The sequence below is a fragment of the Mobula birostris genome, chromosome 5, assembly GCF_030028105.1.
Source record: "Mobula birostris isolate sMobBir1 chromosome 5, sMobBir1.hap1, whole genome shotgun sequence".
Classification (NCBI taxonomy): Eukaryota; Metazoa; Chordata; class Chondrichthyes; order Myliobatiformes; family Myliobatidae; genus Mobula; species Mobula birostris.
Window position 1 is genome coordinate 34,181,372 of NC_092374.1, and position 21,665 is coordinate 34,203,036.

At 42.0% G+C, this 21,665-nt stretch overlaps 1 protein-coding gene across 3 annotated transcripts in view; it reads left to right on the forward strand.

The window, feature by feature from the left end:
- Positions 1–6,458: 6,458 nt before the first annotated feature.
- Positions 6,459–21,665, forward strand: part of ap3b1a (adaptor related protein complex 3 subunit beta 1a) — a 242,475-nt gene continuing 227,268 nt past the window's right edge. For all 3 annotated transcript variants that reach the window (XM_072257854.1, XM_072257856.1, XM_072257857.1), the window contains exon 1: positions 6,459–6,780. In XM_072257854.1, the coding sequence (XP_072113955.1) occupies positions 6,635–6,780 (146 nt within the window). In that variant the 5' untranslated portion in view covers positions 6,459–6,634. The remainder of the gene's footprint in view (positions 6,781–21,665) is intronic.

Sequence of the window (21,665 nt, forward strand, 5' to 3'; positions counted from 1 at the left end):
ATCCGTTGTTCAATTTCTGAATCTAGCCAAGACTTTCACACATTGTGGGGACCATTTTTGAACTATTTTCAAAATCTTTGATTTGTTGTTAAAGTACATATGTTGGCTAGTATCACATTTCTCTATATGATAAGGATTATTTTTCCTTCTTTCTTTCCTTACCAAGCAGTTTTGATCTTGGTAGTGGGTTTAGATTTTTTTTCTGTATAATAATAAAATTATCATATTTCAATTTTATGATTTAATTTAATTTACATGAATATAGAGTAATGAGGTTGCAAGTGTGATTCAAATATGTATTGGTATTATTTTATCTTTTTTTTGACTTACAATATAGTTCTTGTACTCTGTATTCTTTATGTAGATATTAATAATAAAAATATTGAAAAAGAAAGAACAAAAGCTAATCAAGAAATTAGCTGGGGTTTCCTTCATTTATTAGAACACTATGCTGCTTATTGGGACAGGCCCTACAGTATCTAACTAGCATCGGTAGTGTATATTTGCGTAGCTGTTAGATACTACACCATTCTTGGAGTGAACAATTTTTAAATAGCATCAGTTGTGTGTTTCTGTTCCAAAAGCAGTGACTTTAATCACTGATAATTGGCAAGAAATAAGTTGTAAAACATTAAGAATTGTTTTGCTCACCACAGTTTTGAGCATTCAGGCTTGGTGATGCCATAAACGTCTGGGAGTGAAAATGAAACAATTTCACTACTTCAACAAGTTAGGGACTATGAAGAATTTGAATGTTACGGTGAAACAATGAAGATTTGGAGGATGCAATTGTCAAAAACATTGTATGAAGGCAGTCCATTATCTGCTCGAGATGTCTGTGCTGATCTTGTTCATTGACAGTCAATCAAAGAGCATGACAGCCTACACTGGAAGAATACCTCTGTCAATAGCTATTAAGTACTAAATCAGAGTTTTATGATTCCACAGTAGCATTGTTCTGTATTCGACTTAAAAGCATAATTTGTTACTCAATTAGATGATAGTTTGTCTTTTTTATATACCTTTTTAACTATTTTCATGAAACTTTGGCTAGTTGGGACAGCTGCTTAACAGGGCCAAAATGTACTAGTCACAATTAACAAGAATCCAAGGTGTGTCTTTTGGTCTTTAATTGATTCCTTAAAAGCTACATCTTTGACAAAGCTTTAGGGTATATTTCCCTAAACCTTCTCATATGATTTGGAATCAAATTTTGTTTGGTGATGCACTTATTAAATGCTTTGAGACACTTTCCAAAATCCATGGCATGTTAATATCACAAATTTCTGTTGTGGATGCTTCTGAGGGATTAAATGGACTTAAGTCTGTCTTTTTACTGAGGTAATTAAATGATAGAACTTTGTATAATCAATGCTGGATGGTTCCACTGGGAATGGTCCCTGCATCACTGTCAGAATTGCTGCTCCAGTATGTTTAGCAGTTTACCTGTATTTTCCAGCAGCAAAAACTTGATTTCCAGGAGCTAGGAATACAGTGCCATCTTGTGTTTCATTTTAAATGTGTTCTGAAGAACTTAACAAGAGATTTGTCTAAACTACTAAAGTTTTTGCAAAAAATGTACCTTACTTTTATTCTAAATGCCTGCAGCTTTATAGTTAACATTTTTTTTGTTTTAAATGCCTTTATCAAGTTTAACAACACCCCTAAATATTGTTTCTCACCCTTCAAAAGAGGCAATGATGCTGGTTTAGTCCCTTCTCACCTGTATCCGGGACACCACATGCTTTTGATCTCAACACCTTTCAATTCCCTGGTCCCGACTGCCTCATTTTCACCCTGAATGTCCAGTCCTTCTACACTTCTAGCCCCCAAATAAGATGGTTTAAAAAAGCCAACCAGTTCCCCTCCACCGCCACTCTCCTCCGTCTGGCAGAAATGGTCTTCACCCTCAACAATTTCTCCTTGGCTCCTCTCACTTTCTTCAAACTCAAGGGGAAGCCATGGGCCCCAGCTGTGCCTGCCTTTTCATTGGCTACGTGGAACAGTCCATGTTCCAAGCCTTCCCCTGTAATGCTCCCCAATTCTTTCTACAAGACAATGACATCTGCACTGGTGCTGCTTCATGCACTGATGCTGAGCTCCTCCATTCAATCAACTTTGCCTCCAACTTCAACCCCGCCCTTAAATTAATTTCTGACACCTTCCTCCACTTTTTCGATCTCTCTGTCTCCATTTTTGGAGACAAACAGTCTACCGATATCTTTTATAAATTTACCGATTCTTACTGCTTTTCCCACCCTGTCTCCTGTAAAAATGTTATTCCCTTTTCGCAGTTACTTTCATTCCACTGATGAGGCTTTTCCTTCTTGGATATCAAAGATGTCCTCCTCCTTCACCATGGGTGCTGCCTCACCTGCATCTTCTTCAATTCCAGATCATCCACACTCACCCGATCTTCCCAATGCCTTAACAGGTACAGAGTTCTTCACACTCTCAACTACCACCCATGTGCCTCTACATCCAATATATCATTCTCCACAACTTCTGCCACCTTCAATGGGATTCTACCACTAATCACATCTTTACCTACATCCCCCCAGTTCTCTGCTTTCTGCAGGGATCACTCCCACTTTGATTCTCTTGCCCATTCATCCCTCCCCTTTAATCTTCCTCCTAGCACGTATCACTGCAAGCGACAGAAATGCTACACCTGCCTATTCACCTCCTCCCTCACCTCCATTCAAGCCCCAAACAGTCCAGATGAGGCGACACTTCACCTGTAAATCTGCTGGGGTTGACTATATAATCCAGTGCTTTTGACACGACCTCCTCTACATTGATGAGACTCAATGTAAATTGGGGGTCTTTGTTGAGTACCTAGGCTCCATCCTCAAAAAGCAACATTTACCAGTGGCCAACCATTTTACTCCCTATCTCCATTCCTGTTCTAATATATCAGTCCATGGCCTCGCTATGAGGAGACCACTCAGAGTAGAGGAGCAACACTCCATATTCCATCTAGCCTTCTAACCTGATGCATGAACATCAATTTCTCCTTCCAGAAATGTTCCCCTCCCCCTTCTCTCTTCTCCTGTTCCCCAGTCTCACCTCTTACCTCTTCTCCTCACCTTCCCCTGGTGCCCCTCTTTCTTCCCCTTTTCCCATAGTCCACTCCTCTCCAACCAGATTCCTTCTTCCCCAGCCCTTTGCCTTTTCCACCAGACACCTCCCAGTTTTTTTCACTTCCTCTCCCCTCCCCACCCACCTGGCTTTACCTATCATCTTCTAATTTGCCCTCCTTCCTCTCCCCACCACCTTTTCATTCTGACATCTTCCCTTTTCCTTTCCAGTCCTGAAGAAAGGTCTCAGCCTGAAATTCTGATTCTGGAAGGAGAAATTGATGTTCATTCATTTCCATAGACGCTACCCACCTGCTGAATTCCATCAGCATTTCGTGTGTGTCTCTGGATTTCCAGAATCTCTTGTGTTTACCATATTCATGAGTCTTTTATTAATCGTTTTCTTAGGTGGTCTCCTGTGATTGAGGATGTTAAGTCTAAGGTGAGAGACGAGACCAAAATGTGACCCACAGGCATCAGCATGGAAGGGTTGGAGGAGTCTCAAGGGATAAGCCGGCGAGTAGTTTCTGATGTGGTATGCTCCCTTTGCCATTTATACTGGGATATTGTACTTCAAAAACACGGAAAGTGTTTTCCAAGCCCATCTGAATTCTCCTTCTATACCTTGAGCAGTCATGAGTTGGAAATTCCAAAGTTCAAAGTAAATTTATTATCGAAGTACACATGCGTGGAATGGACTGCCGGTAACAATGGCGGAGGCAGATACGATAGGGTCTTTTAAGAGATTCCTGGACAGGTACATGGAGCTCAGAAAAATAGAGAGCTATGGGTAGTCCTAGGTAATTTCTAAGGTAAGGACATTTTCAGCACAACTTTGTGAGCCGAAGGGCCTGTATTGTGCTGTAGGTTTTCTATGTTTCTGTCACCATATACAATCTTGTGGGCATACTCAATGCATCTATAGAGTAATAACCATAGCAGGATCAATGCCAGACCGCCCAACTTGTGCATTCAACCAGAGTGCAGAAGACAATAAATGTGCAAATACAAAATAAAGAAATAATAATAATAATAAATAAGCAAGCAATAAATATGGAACACATGAGATGAAGAGTCCTTGAAAATAAGTCAATTGGTTGTGGGATCATTTCAATGATGGCGCAAGTGAAGTTGAGTGAAGTTATCCTCTTTGGTTCAAGAGCCCGATGGTTGAGGGGTATTAACTGTTCCTGAAGCTGATGGTGTGGATCCTGAGGCTCCTGTACCTTCTTCCTGATGACAGCAGTGAGAGGAGAGCATGTCCTGGGTGGTGAGGGTCCCTGATGATGGTTGCTGCTTTCTTGCAGCAGCGTTTCATGTAGGTGTCCTCAGTGGGAAGGGCCTTACCCGTGATGGACTGGGCCACATCCACGACAAGTTCAAAGGCTTTGGTGTTTCCATACCATAGTTAATCTACTCTTCACCATGCACCCATTGAAGTTTGCCGAAGTTTTAAACGTTATGCCAAATCCCTGCAAACTCTTAAGGAAGTAGAAGTGCTGCCATACTTTCTTAGAAACTGTACTTATATGCCAAGCCCAGGTTAGCTTCTCCAAAATAAAACACTGAGGATTTTAAAGTTGCTGACCCTCAAATGAGGACTGGCTCATGGACCGCTGGGGTCCTCCTCCTGAAGTGAATAATCAGCTTCTTGGTCTTTCCGACATTGAGCAAGAGGTGGTTGCTGTGGCCCCACTCAGACAGATTTTCAATCTCCCTCCTACAAGCAGATTCATCACCAACTTTGATTCAGCCTACAACAGTAGTGTTGTCAGCAAACTTGAAAATGGCATTGAAGCTGTGCTTAGCCACACAGTCATAAGTGTAGAATGAGTAGAGCAGGCTAAGCACACAACCTTGTGGTGCACCTGTGCTGATGGAGATTGTAGGGGAGATGTTGTTGCCTATCTAAACTGACTGGGACCTGCAAGTAAGGAAATCATAGTCATACTTTATTGATCCCAGGGGGAAATTGGTTAAATCAAGGATCCAATTGCCCAAGGAGGTTTAAGACCTATTAATTAGTTTTGAGGGCATAATGATATCAAATGCCTAGCTATAGTTGATGAAGAGCATCCTGATCTTTGCTGTCCAGATGTTCCAAGATTGAGTGAAGAGCAAGTTAAATAGCATCTGCTGTGGATCTGTTGCTCCTGTGGGCAAATTGGAGCAGATGTAAGTCACTTCTCAGGAAAGAGTTGATATGTTTCATCACCAACTTTTCAAAATACTTCATCACTGTGGATAAGTGCTACTGGACCACAGTCATTGAGGCAGGTCATCACACACTTCTTAAACACCGGTATAACTGAAACCTGCTCGAGACAGGTGGGTACCTCAGACAGTTGAAGCAAGAGGTTAAAGATCTCAGTGAGCACTCCAGCCAGTTGATCAGCACAGTCTTTAGTACTTGGTCAGATACCCCACCTGGGCCAGATGCTTACCGTGGGTTCATCCTCCTGAAGGCTGCTCTCTCGCATATTGGCCTGAGAGACTGAAATCTTAGGATTATCGAGGGATGTGGGAGTTTGTGATGGTTTCCCTGTGCTTTGAATATCAAAGTGAGCATTGAAGGCATTAAGCTGATCTGGAAGCGAGGCCCTGCTGTCACCTATTCGCTTGATTCCTGGAGTCAATGGGAGATCTTGTATCATTTCAAGGAAATTTTGGAAACTCTTTTGAATGTTGACAATGCTTCAGTGTCTGAGTCAGTGAGGACTTGGAGCTCAGCCTCTGAATAGACATTGCAGCTTTGAGTACTGACCTTGGTTTAGGGGTTAAGGTTAAGTAAGCTGAACAGTTTCTCATTAGTCTTGTAGATAGATTCCATTTCAGTCATTACTCTTTTACAGGTAAACTGTAGTATAAGGAACAATAGATTTAAAAACTGGGGCAGTAACATAATCTTGCACAAGACTACACTGAGATTGATTCTGTTACAGACCCTTTAGTTAGGTTTGTGTGCCAATGTGACCAGTGGTTAAAGAGCTACACCCTGAATCACAGTGTGAATTCTGTCCATAGAGAGCAAGGGACACCCACCATTAACCGCGGGGTCCATAGACCCCAGGTTAGGTACCCCAATCTAGAGCCACTGTGGACTCGACCTTCAATGGGAGACAACTCCGGGAGAAGTGCAAGGAGCAACAACGATCAATATGCATAACCATTTTTCAAATTCACCAGCACCTTTGGGTGTATCAATTGAGAAGAACTGTTGAAAACTCTCCTTAAATCTGACTGTTTTCCCTCAGGAATTTACCTTTTACTTGTACTTTACCGATACCCATTCAGAGTTACGATAACTTTAACCCCCCCTCGGTCCTCTGCTGGGCGGGAAGACTATTTCCAAGGCAGCGACTGCGTCACATGATCCAGGGACACGTGATCTTTCACCCTGCTCTAGGGTTTCCGGTTTTTTTTGAGAGGGGCTAGCAGATTAAGGAAAGAAGAAGAAAATTCTAAGTAAATCTTAAAAAAGCTTCAAGTTAAATATTTGCTGCCGGACTCATAGCGAAGTGCCAACGACGCGGAAGGGTCGGACCAGCTGAATTATGGCCAGTAACAACGTGTCATATAACGATCAGGGGGACCGGGGCCTGGGAGGGGAATCGACCGAATTGGGCCAAGAAGCGACGGCAATGACTTCAGGAACAGTGACCGGCGCAGCGTTTCGGCTCTTCAGCGCAGACTACAAGAAGTAAGTCAGTCAGTTTGACCTTCTCCTTTATGGCATTCAAAAACCTGATTGACTGTCGTTTTATTATAGAAGGCGCATAGATTTCTTGGAAAACTTTGTGATAATTAGTTTAAACGTGTGTGTTGTCAGTTGATTGTAACGCAGGATTTTAGAGAAATGAGTAACGTGTCCAGTGCATTTCAAATTATGATTTCAAACAAGCGTATTAACAATATGCTAGTGTGAAATACAACAAAATCAACGTGGAGATTCTGATCCCTTGCAATATGTCACAAGTTTTCAGTCTTGCCATTTACGTTCTTTGCCACAGGATGTATAGTCAATGTAATGTCTTTGGATACATCGTTGGTAAGTCTTTTGGGAAAAACAATCATTTATTTCAGATAATAAACTCCAGAGATAGTGGAATCCCTGAGCAACACACAAAATGCAGGACTAACTCAGCAGATCGGGCAGTATTTATAGAGAGGAATAAACTGTCAACGTTTCGACCTGAAACCCTTCATCGGTACTGGAAAGAAAGAGGAAGAAGCCAGAATAAGAGGGTTGGGGGAGAAGGGAGGAGTACCAGCTGGCAGGTGAAAGTAGGTGAGGGGAAGGTGGATGGGTGGAGAAAGACACGTCATTCTCTATAACTTTTTGCCATCTACAATGGGATCCAACTACTAACCACATCTTTCCCTCCCCCACCCCCTCTCTGCTTTCCATAGGGATTGCTCTCTACATGACTACCTTCCCTACTTAATGGATTTGAAGTACATTTATTGTCAAAGTGTGCATGCAGCAAACAGCTCTGAGATTCGCCTTCCCCACAGACAGCCACAAAACAGAGAAGAACCATGGAACCCATTCAAAGGAATAAAATCAACCCCCCCCCGCAAAAAAATCAAATTGTGCAAATGGCAACAAAAATCCTGAGCGAGGAGCACAGAATATAAAACACAAAAATCAAAAGACATAATTCTGTCCAGCTCAGTGTTTCTAATCTGCAGGCTGCTCTGATTCAAAATCGCCCGAACTAGCATCTCTCCCCTCTGATTTCCTTGGCATATATCATTGCTAGTGGGACAAGTGGAACACCTACCCTTACACCTCTTTCCTCTCCAGAATTTAGGCCCCCAAATAGTCCTTCCAGGTGAGACACTTCACCTGTGAGTCTGTTGGGGGTTATCTACTGTATGTATCTGGTGCTTCTGATATGGCCTCCTCTACGTCAGTGAGATATGATGTAGTTTGGAAGACTGCTTCATCACTTTCTCTCCACTTACCACAACAGATGGGATTTCCCAGTGGCCACCTATTTCAGCTTGACTTCCTATTCCCATTCTGACATGTCCATGGCCTTTAATGCCATGAATAGGCCATGCTCAGGGTGGAGGAGCAACACGTAATATTCTGTCTGGGTAGCCTCCAACCGGATGGCACAAACATCGGTTTCTCTAGCTTATGTGAAATTATTCTGTCTCCCGCTTCTCTCTCTCAATTCCCCATTCTAGTTCCTCTCACAGTTTTTGTTCTCCTCACCTCTCTATCACCTCTCTCTGGTGCCCCCACCACCTTCCCTTTTTCCACGGTCCACTATCCTGTTCTTTCAGCTTGCTGCTGCTTTAACCCATTATCTCATTCACCTATCACTCCCCCCCAGCTTCTTACTTTGTTCTCACCTCCCTCGCTTGGTTTCTCCTATCACCTTGCACTGCTCCCCTTCTCCCACCCGCTTATTCTGGCTTCATCCCTCTTCCTTCCCAGCTCTGATGAAACATTAACTGTTTATTCCCTGCCATGTATGCTGCCTGAGCTGCTGAGTTCCTCCAGCACTTTGTGCGCATTGCTTTTGATTTGCTTTAGGACCGTATCGTAATAATGAGGAGTGAAAAGTTTCATCCTTTTATTCTAATAGTGTACAATATATTTGTGGTAGAACAAAGGACGCTACAGAAATCCTGGTAATTCTGGACAATGTTTCTCACCCTCTGCATGCCACCTTGGCTGAACAGAGGAGCACTTTTAGTAATAGACTAAGACCACTGCTCTGCTCCAAAGAGCGCTATTTGAGGTCATTCTTACCCTCAGCCATTAGGTTCTATAATGAGTCAACCTATAGCTGGGAAGGTGATGATCCCTCCTGTTAGACTGAGGTAACTTATTTCTTTTTCTTTCTTTCTTCTTTTCTAATATTTGTATTTCTGTGCACTGGTAATGCTACTGTGACACTGTATTTTCCTTTGGGATCTATCTATCTTCCAAAATAAGCAAGTTATGCTAAATTAAATATAAATTTGGGGGAAAAAAGGTTTTAGTTGCTTGCATTGATTACAAATGCAGCAGTATTGAAATCCTTATCTGTTATAAATCTTAGACACTTAAAATGGGCATTCCCAACCTGTGGTCATGGACCCATTGTTTAATGGTAAGGCTCGATGGCATAAAGAGGGTTTGGAACCTCCGCCCTGATGGAAAATGATGGAGCATTTAGAGGCAGATAATAAATGCTTGCTTAACACGTACATAAATTTTTGAATATTGCCGAAACAACTAAAGATTATTTTGCATAGACAACAATATTTTAAACAACATTCAAAGTATCTAATCGCTATACAGGATCTAAAGGCAAAATGAACAAAGTTGTGTCAAAGCATTGTGTTCTGGTCAGTCTATACTTTTTTTTTGTATTAATTTTAATCATATGTAAGACTGACATTCAAAGCCAACTGGACACAACTGGATCACCTGCAAAGGACTTGCTGTATCAGAATCAGGTTTAATATCACTGGCATATGGTGAATTATTATAACTTTGCAGCAGCGGTACAATGCAATACAGGATACAGGTTTTCCCCGCCATCCGAAGGTAGAGCGTTCCTATGAAACGGTTTGTAAGCTGGAATGTCATAAAGTGAAGAAGCAATTACCATTTATTTATATGGGGAAAATTTGTGAGCGTTTGCAGACCCAAAAAATATCCTACCAAATCATGCCAAATAACACATAAAACCTAAAATAACAGTAACATATAGTAAAAGCAGGAATGATATGATAAATACACAGCCTATATAAAGTAGAAATATTTTTCTGCAATCATTGCTGCACTGTCCACCGTAGCGAAAATTTCACGCATGTGCTCTCGGCAGAAACACTCGGCGCATGTGCTCTTGGCAGAAACACTCTCTCCAGTAACCTTTAAGCTATGAAGCTGCCAAATCATACTAAATAACACATAAAAATACACTGCCTATATAAAGTAGAAATAATGTATGTACAGTGTAGTATCACTTACCGGAATCAGGAAGACAGCGAGCACAGTGATGATGGTGTGTTAGGCTGAGTCGTCGGAGGTTGGGGTGGTGGGACAGTGGGGTGTCATCTCATTGTCGTCTGTTTCCATCAGGGCAGGCAGGTCATCTTCTTCTATGTCTGCCTGCCTCGATGTCAAAGGTCGAGGTTCATTGTCTGCTGTGGCTGATGTGGAAGGCTTGAAAAATGACGGTATGCTTGACTGCTTAGCCTCGTGCATTTTTCTATCATACAGTTCTTTGTAAGCACTCAAACCATCCTGCAGATATGCCCTAAACCTACGTAGCCTTTCAAAATTAAAGTCGTACTTTTCTGCAATCATCATCAGTTGCAGCGAAAATCTCACGCAGTTGCTTCACGTTCAGTTCCTGGACGACTTCACTTTCGGTCCGTTTGCTACTGCATTCGGTTTCGATTGTTATCCTTTCCTCTTCCAATTGCATCAGCTCTTTATCTATCAGTTCTTGGTCATGGGATGCCAAAACCTCTTCAACATCATCTTCATCAACTTCCACAAGCCAAGCTCACTTTGTCCTTACTTCGTTCACCACGATCGAAACGCTTTATCACGTCTAGTTTTACGCTAAGTGTAACACCCTTACAAGCTCTTTTAGGCTTTTCCGATACCTTAGAACTTGTCTTGCTAACGGATGCTCAAAATAAATCGACATAAAGCACAGATGCTCACAGGCATGTGTTTAAGCAATGCCGGCTAGAATGCAGTTCCAGGGGAGGAGCTTGGCTGCTCAGGGCCTGGTGAAATCCCTCCCTTTCAGATTCTTTCTCCCCTCCTCCCACCTTTTAAATCTACTCCTTAGCTTTTTTCTTCAGACCCGCAGAAGGGTTTCGGCCGGAAACGTCGACAGTACTTTTTTCCATAGATGCTGCCTGGCCTGTTGGCTTCCTCTAACGTTTATTGCTTTTATGGTGGCAGTGATTGTGGTTTCACTCTTGCGGATTGAAGTTAGAGTAAAGCAAGAACAGACAGCCAAAATGGTTTTCATTACTTCCTGAATTATTCCCACAATGTTCAACTATTTTTGCCAATCAACTAGACTGATAGTGTTCATTTCCCAATCACACTTTATTTATTTTTGCACAAGGAGAACAGTCCAGGCTCGTCACTGAAATGCTTGAAAACTTGCATTCAGAATCGTCACTTTTATACAGTTGTTGACCAATTGAAATCTTTCACACTTTCTAATTGCTTGTTTGCGTACATAGGATAAAATTCATCAATCACAAGACACTCTTACAAGCATTAATAACCAATAAAAGTCTGTAAGTTGCATTTAATCTGAAGAAAAGCAGCCAATTACACCTTAGCTTTAATAAAGAGTTGTCCAATAGTTAGTGTGTGCATCTCAATCCTTCTTTAGTATCTTTTATCTTCTGGTTGAAGGTGGTACTACCGAGGGTGGGTGACGACTTACTGGTGGTTCCCAACGCAAGAAATGCAATTAAATACATTAAAAAAAGTTATGGTAAATGATCACTGCAAACAATGAAGAGGCAAGTAAAGATGAGGCTGCCTTGAGGGTCGAGGCACGCGGGTGCGATACAAAGTCCAAGTGAGGCATCTCTCAGAAGAAGTGGTCAGAATAAGTCAAGACACACTTGAGACGGAGTCAGGGTGTGCAAAGTGTAGAAAAGGCGGGGCAGAGGAGTTTCAGAGTCCGTTCACCTAAACTAAGAGCGAGGTCTGACTGATCTTAAGTGCTGGGCTGATTTGGAAAGGCTGAAACATGGCGGCACGGTCCAGGCCCAAACTGTATTGATGCTACGGGGCTCAGGCCCAAACTGTATTGATGCTACGGGGCTTGAGGTCTTAGAGCGAGGAACGACCCAGTGTTTGGATGATTTAAACAGTGAGCCAGATGGATTGAAAATGCAGGGTGTCAGGAACAGAGGAGAGGGTTAGGCCAGTTCTGCTTGCTGCTCCACAATATTTGCTCTGTTCTTCGCTGCGCTGAGGCTGTGGGCCTGTTCTGTCTGCTCTGGGCTTCATGTCCATGGACTCACTTCCATTCTGAATGCTGTTTATTGTTTGTATTTTCTCTCTGCATGTTGGGTGTTTGTTTTTTTTAAATGGGTTCTTTTGGGTTTCTTGCGTTGCAGCTGCCTGTAAGGAGACAAATCTCAAGGTTGTATAATGTATACAAACTTTGATAATGTCCTCTCAACATGTGAGGAGCAGTTAATGTCTCTGACCCTGTACTTGATGGAGTTAAGAAGAATGAGGGGGGTTTCATTGAAACCTATCAAAAAGCCTAGATAGAGTGGATGTGAAGTGAATGTTTCCTGTAGGGGAGGAGTCCAGGATCTGAGGGCACAGCCTCAGAATACAAGGACATCTCTTTAGAAGAGATGAGGAGAAATTTCTTTAGTCAGAGGTTGGTGAATCCGTGGAAATCATTGCCACAGATAGCTGTGGTGGCCAGGTCATTGAGTATATTTAAAGCAGAGGTTGATAAGTTCTTGATGTCTTTACTAATCAAAGGTTATGGGGGAAAGGCAGGAGACTAGTGTTGAAAAGGTTGATAAATCAGCCATGATGGAATGGCAGAGCAAACTCGATGGCCCGACTGGTCTATTTCTGCTCCTATGGATTACTGGCTTGCAATCACAGGGTTCTGCCTTGTCCTCAATTAGCAGTGATAGCATTCACTGTTATGCAACAGACAATAGCAATTGAAGGTTTATACAATTGAGCTATCTCATAACGAGTCACTTTCTGCTGCTAAATGTTGAGTGGCTGAATGATTAAATGATGTGGTACAGGTGTCCCCTGCTTTACGAGAGTTCGCTTTACGCCACTTTGCTTTTTATGAAGGACCTACATTAGTACCTGTTTTCGCTAATGGAAAGAAACCCGGAGGATTTTTGCTATTATGAAAAAAGGCGCCCGCTTTAAGCTTGTGTTTACCCCGAGAAAGACTACCATGACCATGAAGCCTTGTGCGGGCAGGTGTGTGCGCATGCGTGTACGTGCCAATTTTTTTCATACAAATCAGTTTTGGCTAAATCTTCCCCATTCTGATAAGTGAAACTACACTGTACATACATTATTTCTACTTTATATGGGCTGTGTATTTATCATATCGTTCCTGCTTTTACTATATGTTAACGTTACTTTAGGTTTTGTGTGCTATTTGGTATGATTTGGTAGGTTATTTTTTGGGTCTGGGAATGCTCAAAAAATTTTTCCCATATAAATTAATGGTAATTGCTTCTTCGCTTTACGCCATTTCAGCTTACGAAAGATTTCATAGGAACGCTCTACTTTCAGATAGCAGGGAAACCTGTATATGCAGCACCATGCAATCTAGCCTAGAGTTAGGTTTTGAGGTGAGTTTTGTACATGGTTTGCAGCAGCTGCAGACCTTAGGCAGGTGAAGGCCAGCAAGCTTTCTCACCACCTGGTCTATCTGCGTGGCTGCTTTCAGTGAACTGTGCACTTGTACTTCCCGGTCCCTCTGTTGCACAATACTTGTCATTGCCCTGCCATTCACTATATAGGTCCTAGCTGGGTTGCATGTTCAGAATCCGTCACCTGATACATCTAAGTTGAAATCCATTTGCCATTCCTTAGCCCATTTTCCTAACTGTTCAAGATCTCTGTAGTTCATTGTAAAGTGCTCCACTATCAACAAAACCCTCTATTTCAGTATCATCAGCAAACTTGCTGATGATGCCATATACAGTACATTCAAATCCATAAATAATAAATAACGGTTCCCAACACTGACCCCAGAGACATAGTTCAAGAATCAGCTTTCACCTGTAGTCCTTTGCTTCCTATCATTGATCCAATTCTGAATCCACCTTGCTAGCTCTCCCTGAATTGCATGTGACCTACCCTTTACAGATGAGCCTGCCGTGTGGAACCTTATCAAAGGCCTTCATTTATTCCCTTCATTACCTCGTCGAAAATCTCCAAATGATTTGTCATATCTGACCTCCGAAACACAAAACCATGCTGACTATTTCTGATCAGGCCTTGACTATCCTAATGATGGTTGAAATTTGGCCCGGTACAGTGGTGTCACCTGCAAACCTGTTGATGGAATTGGAGCAAATTCTGGTCACATAGTCAATTGTGTATAGGGAGTAAAGTAGGGGGCTGTGACACAGCCTTGAGGGGTACCAGTGTTGAAGATAATTATGGCTTAATGATTGTGGTCTGTTTGTCAGGAAATCAAGCATCCATTTGCAAAGGGACATGTTGGACCCTTGGTCTAGGAACTTGGAGATGAGTTTGCTTGGAATTATGATATTAATGGCAGAGCTGTGGTCAATAACTAATAGTCTGCTGTAGTTGTCTTTTATGATCCAGATGCTCCAGGGATGAACGTAGGGACAGAGAGATGGCTTTTGCTGTGGACTTGTTCTGCAGTGCAGCCTGGGAGGCTGGAATTAATGTGTGCCATAACCAGCCTCTTGAAGTACTTCATGATGGTAGATGTTAGAGCCACCAGGGCAATTAAAATACATTATTTTGCTTCAGTATTGGGATGATAGTGGTCAATACAGTCAATTTGCAATCCTTCTTCCTTTACCAAAAATCCAGAACTGTCCATGGTACTCCTAACTCTTCAGTGCCCTGTTAAAATTGTAATTCAACCAACCTAATTTTATGTTTCATGTTCCTTGCAATCAAGGCTAACATTTTAATTCATTGTCCTAATTGTTATACCCTGCATATCATTCTTTGTATTTCATGTGCTGGGGCCTCCTGATCTCTTTGTACTACTGTATTTTGCAAACCATTGAACAAAATATTGAACTCCATTTAAAACAATTTGCATTTTCATCCTTTTGAAAGGGGATAACTTTACATTTCCCATCTGCTGACTTCTTACCCACTTGTCTGTCTATATTACTTTTTGGATCTTTTCTGACAACTTTATATCTTGCCAATCTGCCTATCAATCTATCATCAGCAAATTTGGGTACAATACTCTCAGTCCTTTTATCTAAGATGTTAATTTATTATTAGTAATATGTAGCAAAGTAGTAAATTTTTGAGACAGACTAATCTCTGTAGCACCCCACTAGTTATTAAACTTTCTATATCAAAATGACCCACTTACCCTAACTGTTTTGTGTTGGTCTCCTACAGTTTCAATTTGAGCATTTGCACTACTCCATCCTTCGAGAACTTTATCTCATCAGTTCTGATGAAAGGTAATCAAATTTATTGACATCAAGTAGCTCTTCCATCACCTATGGTGAAATGGTAATTTCTATTTGGCCTGCAATTACCTGCACAACTAGGTTTGTAGATTAAGTGATGCGTTGCTTAAAACTGTAAATATAATTTGAGCCACCAGGTGGTGCCACTTCATTGTGAATTGAAGAAAGGGACTGTTTCAAAGTAATAGTTAACAGATGTTTCCTTCAAGCAGGTAAAATTCTACTAAACAAAGTTCAATATATGAATGTTAGCCTTCAGATTATGGACAGCAACTGAGATTAGGCACCAGCCAGGGCATTCTCTCTTCTTGCTACTGCCATCAGGAAGAAGCTACAGGAGCCTCAGGACTCACACCACTAGGTTCAGGAACAGTTATTACTGCTTGACCATCAGGCTCTTGAACCAGAGAGGATAACTTCACTCACCCCAACACTAAGCTGATCTCGCAACCTATGTGCTTAATTTCAAAGACTCTTCATTTCTTGTTCTGAATATTTATTGCTTATTTACTTATTATTTTTTGTATTTACAGTTCATTTTTTAAATACATTGGTTGTTTGTCTTTGTTGTGTGCATTTATTTTTATTGATTCTATGTGTTTCTTTGTATTTACTGTGAGTGCCTGCAAGAAAATTAACCTCAGGAGTATGTGATGACATATATGTACTTTGATAATTATTTAAAATCAGTATCTTTGATAATTTTAAAAACGCAAACAACTCTTCCTTCAGTTAGTCCTGACGAAGGGTCTCAGCCTGAAACGTCGACTGTACCTCTTCCTAGAGATGTTGCCTGGCCTGCTGCGTTCACCAGCAACTTTGATGTGTGATCTTTGGTAATTTCCTTATTTGGAAGCTAGCCACTTTCTGTACATCACTAATCTATTTTGCTTCTTTCCTTTTTGCCTGTGTGCAGTTTATTTAAATGATTAATATAGGTAGATAGGCTGAAATCTTTTATATTTTTTGGTAAATGATGCAAAAACATGCGGCGTTTCTTTAACTCCATCCTTGGATAGTAGTTCATATAAGTACATTTTTAAGGTGGACATTTGAGAAATTATTTTTTTCTGTCTATTGACACTAATCGATTCTGATACTCTTGCTTGGGTCAAACTCTATAGAATACTCAGATGGAAAAACTTCTAACCTGCATCCATCCATCCAAGCTTACTAAGAGTTTTGTAAGTTTCAGTAGATTACTGCTGTTTTCTTTCCTCCTTTTAAACACTAGAGAATGCAGGCCTGGCATTTCTGGTCTTCCCTTGTATAGCAAATCTAACAATCCTGGAACTAGTCTGGCGAGTCTTAACTGCAGTCATTTATGGCACATATACTTTTTTAGCTGTTAGCCTGCAGGTCACTCTAGGGCCAGGTGTAGCATCTGCTTAGCCCCCCCCCAGTCAGGGTCATGCAAAGCCATGGAGCAGTTGGATGGCCGTATGAGCAAGTGGTACATGTCACAAGCCCTGGTTATGCAATCACTGACCTCGGGCAGACAATCTCTGAAAAGTATTGATAATGGCTGGGGTCACCCATCTTTTAAAGACACTGCCCAGAAGAAGGCAATGACCAACCACTTCTGGAGAAAAATTTGCCAAGAGCAATTATGGTCACAGACCATGATCACCCATGTCATACAACAGGGCACATAATGAAGCTGACGTTTTTTTCAGGTAAGGAGACCTAAGCTACTCAATAGTCCGGATGTAGTCTCTCCCAAGATTACAATAATAATATCTTAACTCTTGTATTTTAATCCACCCATAATAAAAGCCAACATATCATTTGCCTTCCTGATTTGTGTATAGTACCTTTGTATTCACATACAGTGACTAATGCGCTAAGTTACCTTTGTATTTCCCAGTCTTGAAATGCTCAAAAATATTCAGCCTGTCTTTATGGAAACATAGAAAACCTACTGCACAATACAGGCCCTTCGGCCCACAAAACTGTACCGAACATGTCCTTACCTTAGAACTACTTGGGCTTACCCAGAGCCCTCTATTTTTCTGAGCTCCATGAATCCATCTAGGAGTCTCTTAAAAGACCCCTTCGTTTCCACCTTCACCACCACCGCCGGCAGCCCATTCCACGCACTCACCACTCTCTGCATTTAAAAAAAAAACTTACCCCTGACGTCTCCCTGTACCTATTTCCAAGCACCTTAAAACTATGCCCTCTTATGCTAGCCATTTCAACCCTGGGAAAAAGCCTCTGACTATCCACCTGATCAATGCCTTTGATTTTCTTGTACACCTCTATCAGGTCACCTCTCATCTTCTGTCGCTCCAAGGAGAAAAGACCAAGTTCACTCAACCTATTCTCATAAGGCATGCTCCCCAATCCAGGCAACATCCTTGTAAATCTCCTGTGCACCTTTTCCATGGTTTCCACGTCCTTCCTGCAGTGAGGTGATCAGAATTGAGCACAGTACTCCAAGTGGGGTCTGACCAGGGTCCTATATAGCTGCAACATTACCTCTTGGCTCTTAAACTCAATCCCACAATTCATGAAGGCCAATGCGCCATATACTTTCTCAACCACAGAGTCAACCTGTGTATCAGCTTTGAGTGTTCTATGGACTCGGACCCCAAGATTCCTCTACCCTCCACACTGCCAAGATTCTTGCCATTAATGCTGTATTCTGCCATCATATTTGACCTACCAAAATGAGCCACCTCATACTTAATTGGGTTGCACTCCATCTGCCACTTCTCAGCCCAGTTTTGCATCCTATCAATGTCCAGTTGTAATCTCTGACAGCCCTCCACATTATCCACAACACCCCCAACCTTTGTGTCATCAGCAAATTTACTAACTCATTCCTCCACTTTCTCATCCAGGTCATTTATAAAAATCATGAAGAGTAGGGGGTCCCAGAACAGATCCCTGAGGCACACCACTGGTCACCAGCCTCCATATGACCCATCTACAACCAGTCTTTGCCTTCTGTGGGCAAGCCAGTTCTGGATCCACAAAGCAATGTCCCCTTGGATCCCATGCCTCCTTACTTTCTCAATAAGCCTTGCATGGGGTACCTTGTCAAATGCCTTGCTGAAATCTATATACACTATATCAGCGGTCCCCAACCACCGGGCCGCGGACCAGTACCAGGCCACAAAGCATGTGCAACCGGGCCGCGAGGAAATGATATGATTTGGCGACATGAGTCAGCTGCACCTTTCCTCATTCCCTCTCACACCCACTGTGCACGCGTCATCCATGTCAGCGCAGGAAGAAGATCAAATCCTCGAGCTTGCAAGTGACGATGGGCTGAAAAGTATGTTTGACATAACATCTCTGCCGGCATTCCAGATCAAAGGCAAGGCTAAATATCCTGAGATAGCCACGAAAGCACTGAAAACGTTGCTTCCATTTCAAACATATCTCTGCAATGAATGCAACGAAAACTAAATTGCGGAATAGACTGGATATAAGGAACTCCCTTTGAGTATCGCTGTCTCCCATCACCCCTCGATGGCACCATCTCATTGTAGGGAAACAAGCCCAGGGCTCCCACTGATTCAGCAATATTGGTGTGTTGCAATGATTTTATATGTTCATACGGGAAAAATTTGTGCTGTGTGTGTAATATCCAAACGTTACTTAAAATATTATGATGCTTTTGACTTATAAGTAACTTATAATTGACTTACCACTATATTCATGAGAGGAAAATATGCGCTGTGTTCTTAATATTAAATTCGTTAGATAAACCCTTTTAGAAACAAAATTGAGTGTATTAGTTATAGTTGACATCACCTATATTCTGGTTATGATTAACATCCAACCCTCCGTACAGAATCGCCAAAAACAATTTGTAGAAAAAAATCGGCATGTACATGCATGTGCACACAGGTGCCTGCGGAAAGCTTCATAGTCATGGTAGTCTTCTCAGGGTAAACACAACATATTTGACGGCTACTCTTGTCTGTTGGCAACCCTACCAACCCCCCCTGGTCAGCCGGTCCGCAAGAATATTGTCAATAATAAACCAGTCCACGGTGCAAAAAAGGGTGGGGACCCCTGCACTACATCTACGGCTCTGCCTTCATCAATGTGTTTAGTCACATCCTCAAAAAATTCAATCAGGCTTGCAAGGCACAACCTGCCTTTGACAAAGCCATGCTGACTATTCCTAATCATATTATGCCTCTCCAAATGTTCATAAGTCTTGCCTCTCAGGATCTTCTCCATCAACTTACCAACCACTGAAGTAAGACTCACTGGTCTATAATTTCCTGGGCTATCTCTACTCCCTTTCTTGAATAAGGAAACAACATCCGTAACCCTCCAATCCTCCGGAATCTCTCCTGTCCCCATTGATGATGCAAAGATCAATGCAAGATGCTTGGCAATCTCCTCCCTCGCTTCCCATGGTAGCTTGAGGTACATCCGCTCCAGTCCCGGTGGCTGATCCAGCTTGGTGCTTTCCAAAAGCTCCAGCACATCCTCTTCTTTAATATCTACATTCTGAAGCTTTTCAGTCTGCTGTAAGTCATCCCTACAATCGCCAAGATCATTTTTCATAGTGAATACTGAAGCAAAGTATTCATTATCTCTCCCATCTCCTCTGGTTCCATACACACTGTTCCACTGTCACACTTGATTGGTCCTATTCTCTTATGTCTTATCCTCTTGCTCTTCACGTACTTGTAGAATGCCTTGGTGTTTTCCTTAATCCTGTCCGCCAAGGCCTTCTCATGGCCCCTTCTGGCTCTCCTAATTTCATTCTTAAGCTCCTTCCTGCTTGCCTTATAATCTTCTAGGTCTCTATCACTACCTAGTTTTTTTTTTGAACCTTTTGTAAGCTCTTCTTTTCTTCTTGACTAGAATTACAACAGCCTTAGTACACCACATTTACTGCACCCTACCATCCTTCCCCGTCTCATTGGAACATACCTATGCAGAACTCCACACAAATATCCCCTGAACGTTTGCCACATTTCTTCCGTAGGTTTCCCTGAGAACATCTGTTTCCAATTTATGCTTCCAAGTTTATGCCTGATAGCCTCATATTTCCCCTTATTCCAATTAAACGTTTCCCTAACTTGTCTGCTCCTATCCTTCTCCAATGCTATGGTAAAGGAGATAGAATTGTGATCACTGTCTCCAAAATGCTCTCCCACTGAGGGACTTGACACCTGACCAGGTTCATTTCCCAATACCAGATCGAGTACAGCCTCTCCTCTTGTATTGTGAAGTACTGTGGTCATTCATTAGGCTGGTAGCATCATCATCTGGTTTGAACCCATGTACGCTACTTAACTTTTTTTGTTGCTCTCTTTTTGCATTACTTATCTAATTTTTTTGATAAGTATTTCAAAGTTCAAATTAAATTTTATTATCAAAGTACATATATGTCACCACATACAACCCTGAGATTCATTTTTCTGCAGGCATACCAAGCAAATCTGTCGAACAGTCACTATAATAGGATCAGGGATAGATCAACAAAGTGCAGAAGACAACAAGCTGTGCAAATGCAAATATAAATAAATCACAAGAACATGAAATAACAAGGTAAAGAGTCTTTAAAGTGAAATCATTGGATGGGCAAGTTAGTTTAGTTGTCTCCATTTGTTCAAGAGCCTGATGGCTGTGGGTAGTAACCTTTTCTGAACCTGGTGGTGCAAGTTCTCAGGCCCTTGTACCTTGTACCTGACCGCAGCGGCTAGAAAAGAGCATGGCGTGGGTGGTGAGGATTTCTGATGGGTGCTGCTTTCCTATGGCAACGTTTCATGTGGATGTGTTCAATGGTTGGGAGGGCTTTACATAGCAACAACCTGATACTCAACGTCAATAAGACAGAAGTGCTGATGGTGGACTTCAGGAAGGGTAAGACGAAGGAACACATACCAATCCTCACAGAGGGATCAGAAGTGGAGAGAGTGAGCAGTTTCAATTTCCTTAGTGTCAGAATCTCTGAGGATCTAACTTGGTCCCAACATATTGATGTAGTTATAAAGAAGGCAAGACAGTGGCTATACTTTATTAGGATTTTGAAGAGATTTGTCATGTCAATAAATACACTCAAAAACTTCTATAGTTGTACCGTGGAGAGCATTCTGACAGGCTGCATCACTGTCTGGTATGGAGAGGCTACTGCACAGGACTGAAAGAAGCCCCAGAAGGTTGTAAATCTAATCAGCTCCATCATGGGTACTAGCCTACAAAGTACCCAGGACATTTTTAGGGAGCGGTGTCTCAGAAAGGTAGCATCCATTATCAAGGACCTCCAGCACCCAGGGCATGCCCTTTTCTCACTGTTACCATCAGGTAGGGGATGAAGAAGCCCGAAGGCACACACTCAGCGATTCAGGAACAACTTCTTCCCCTCTGCCATTCAATTCCTAAGTGGACATTGAAGCTTTGGATACTACCTCACTTGTT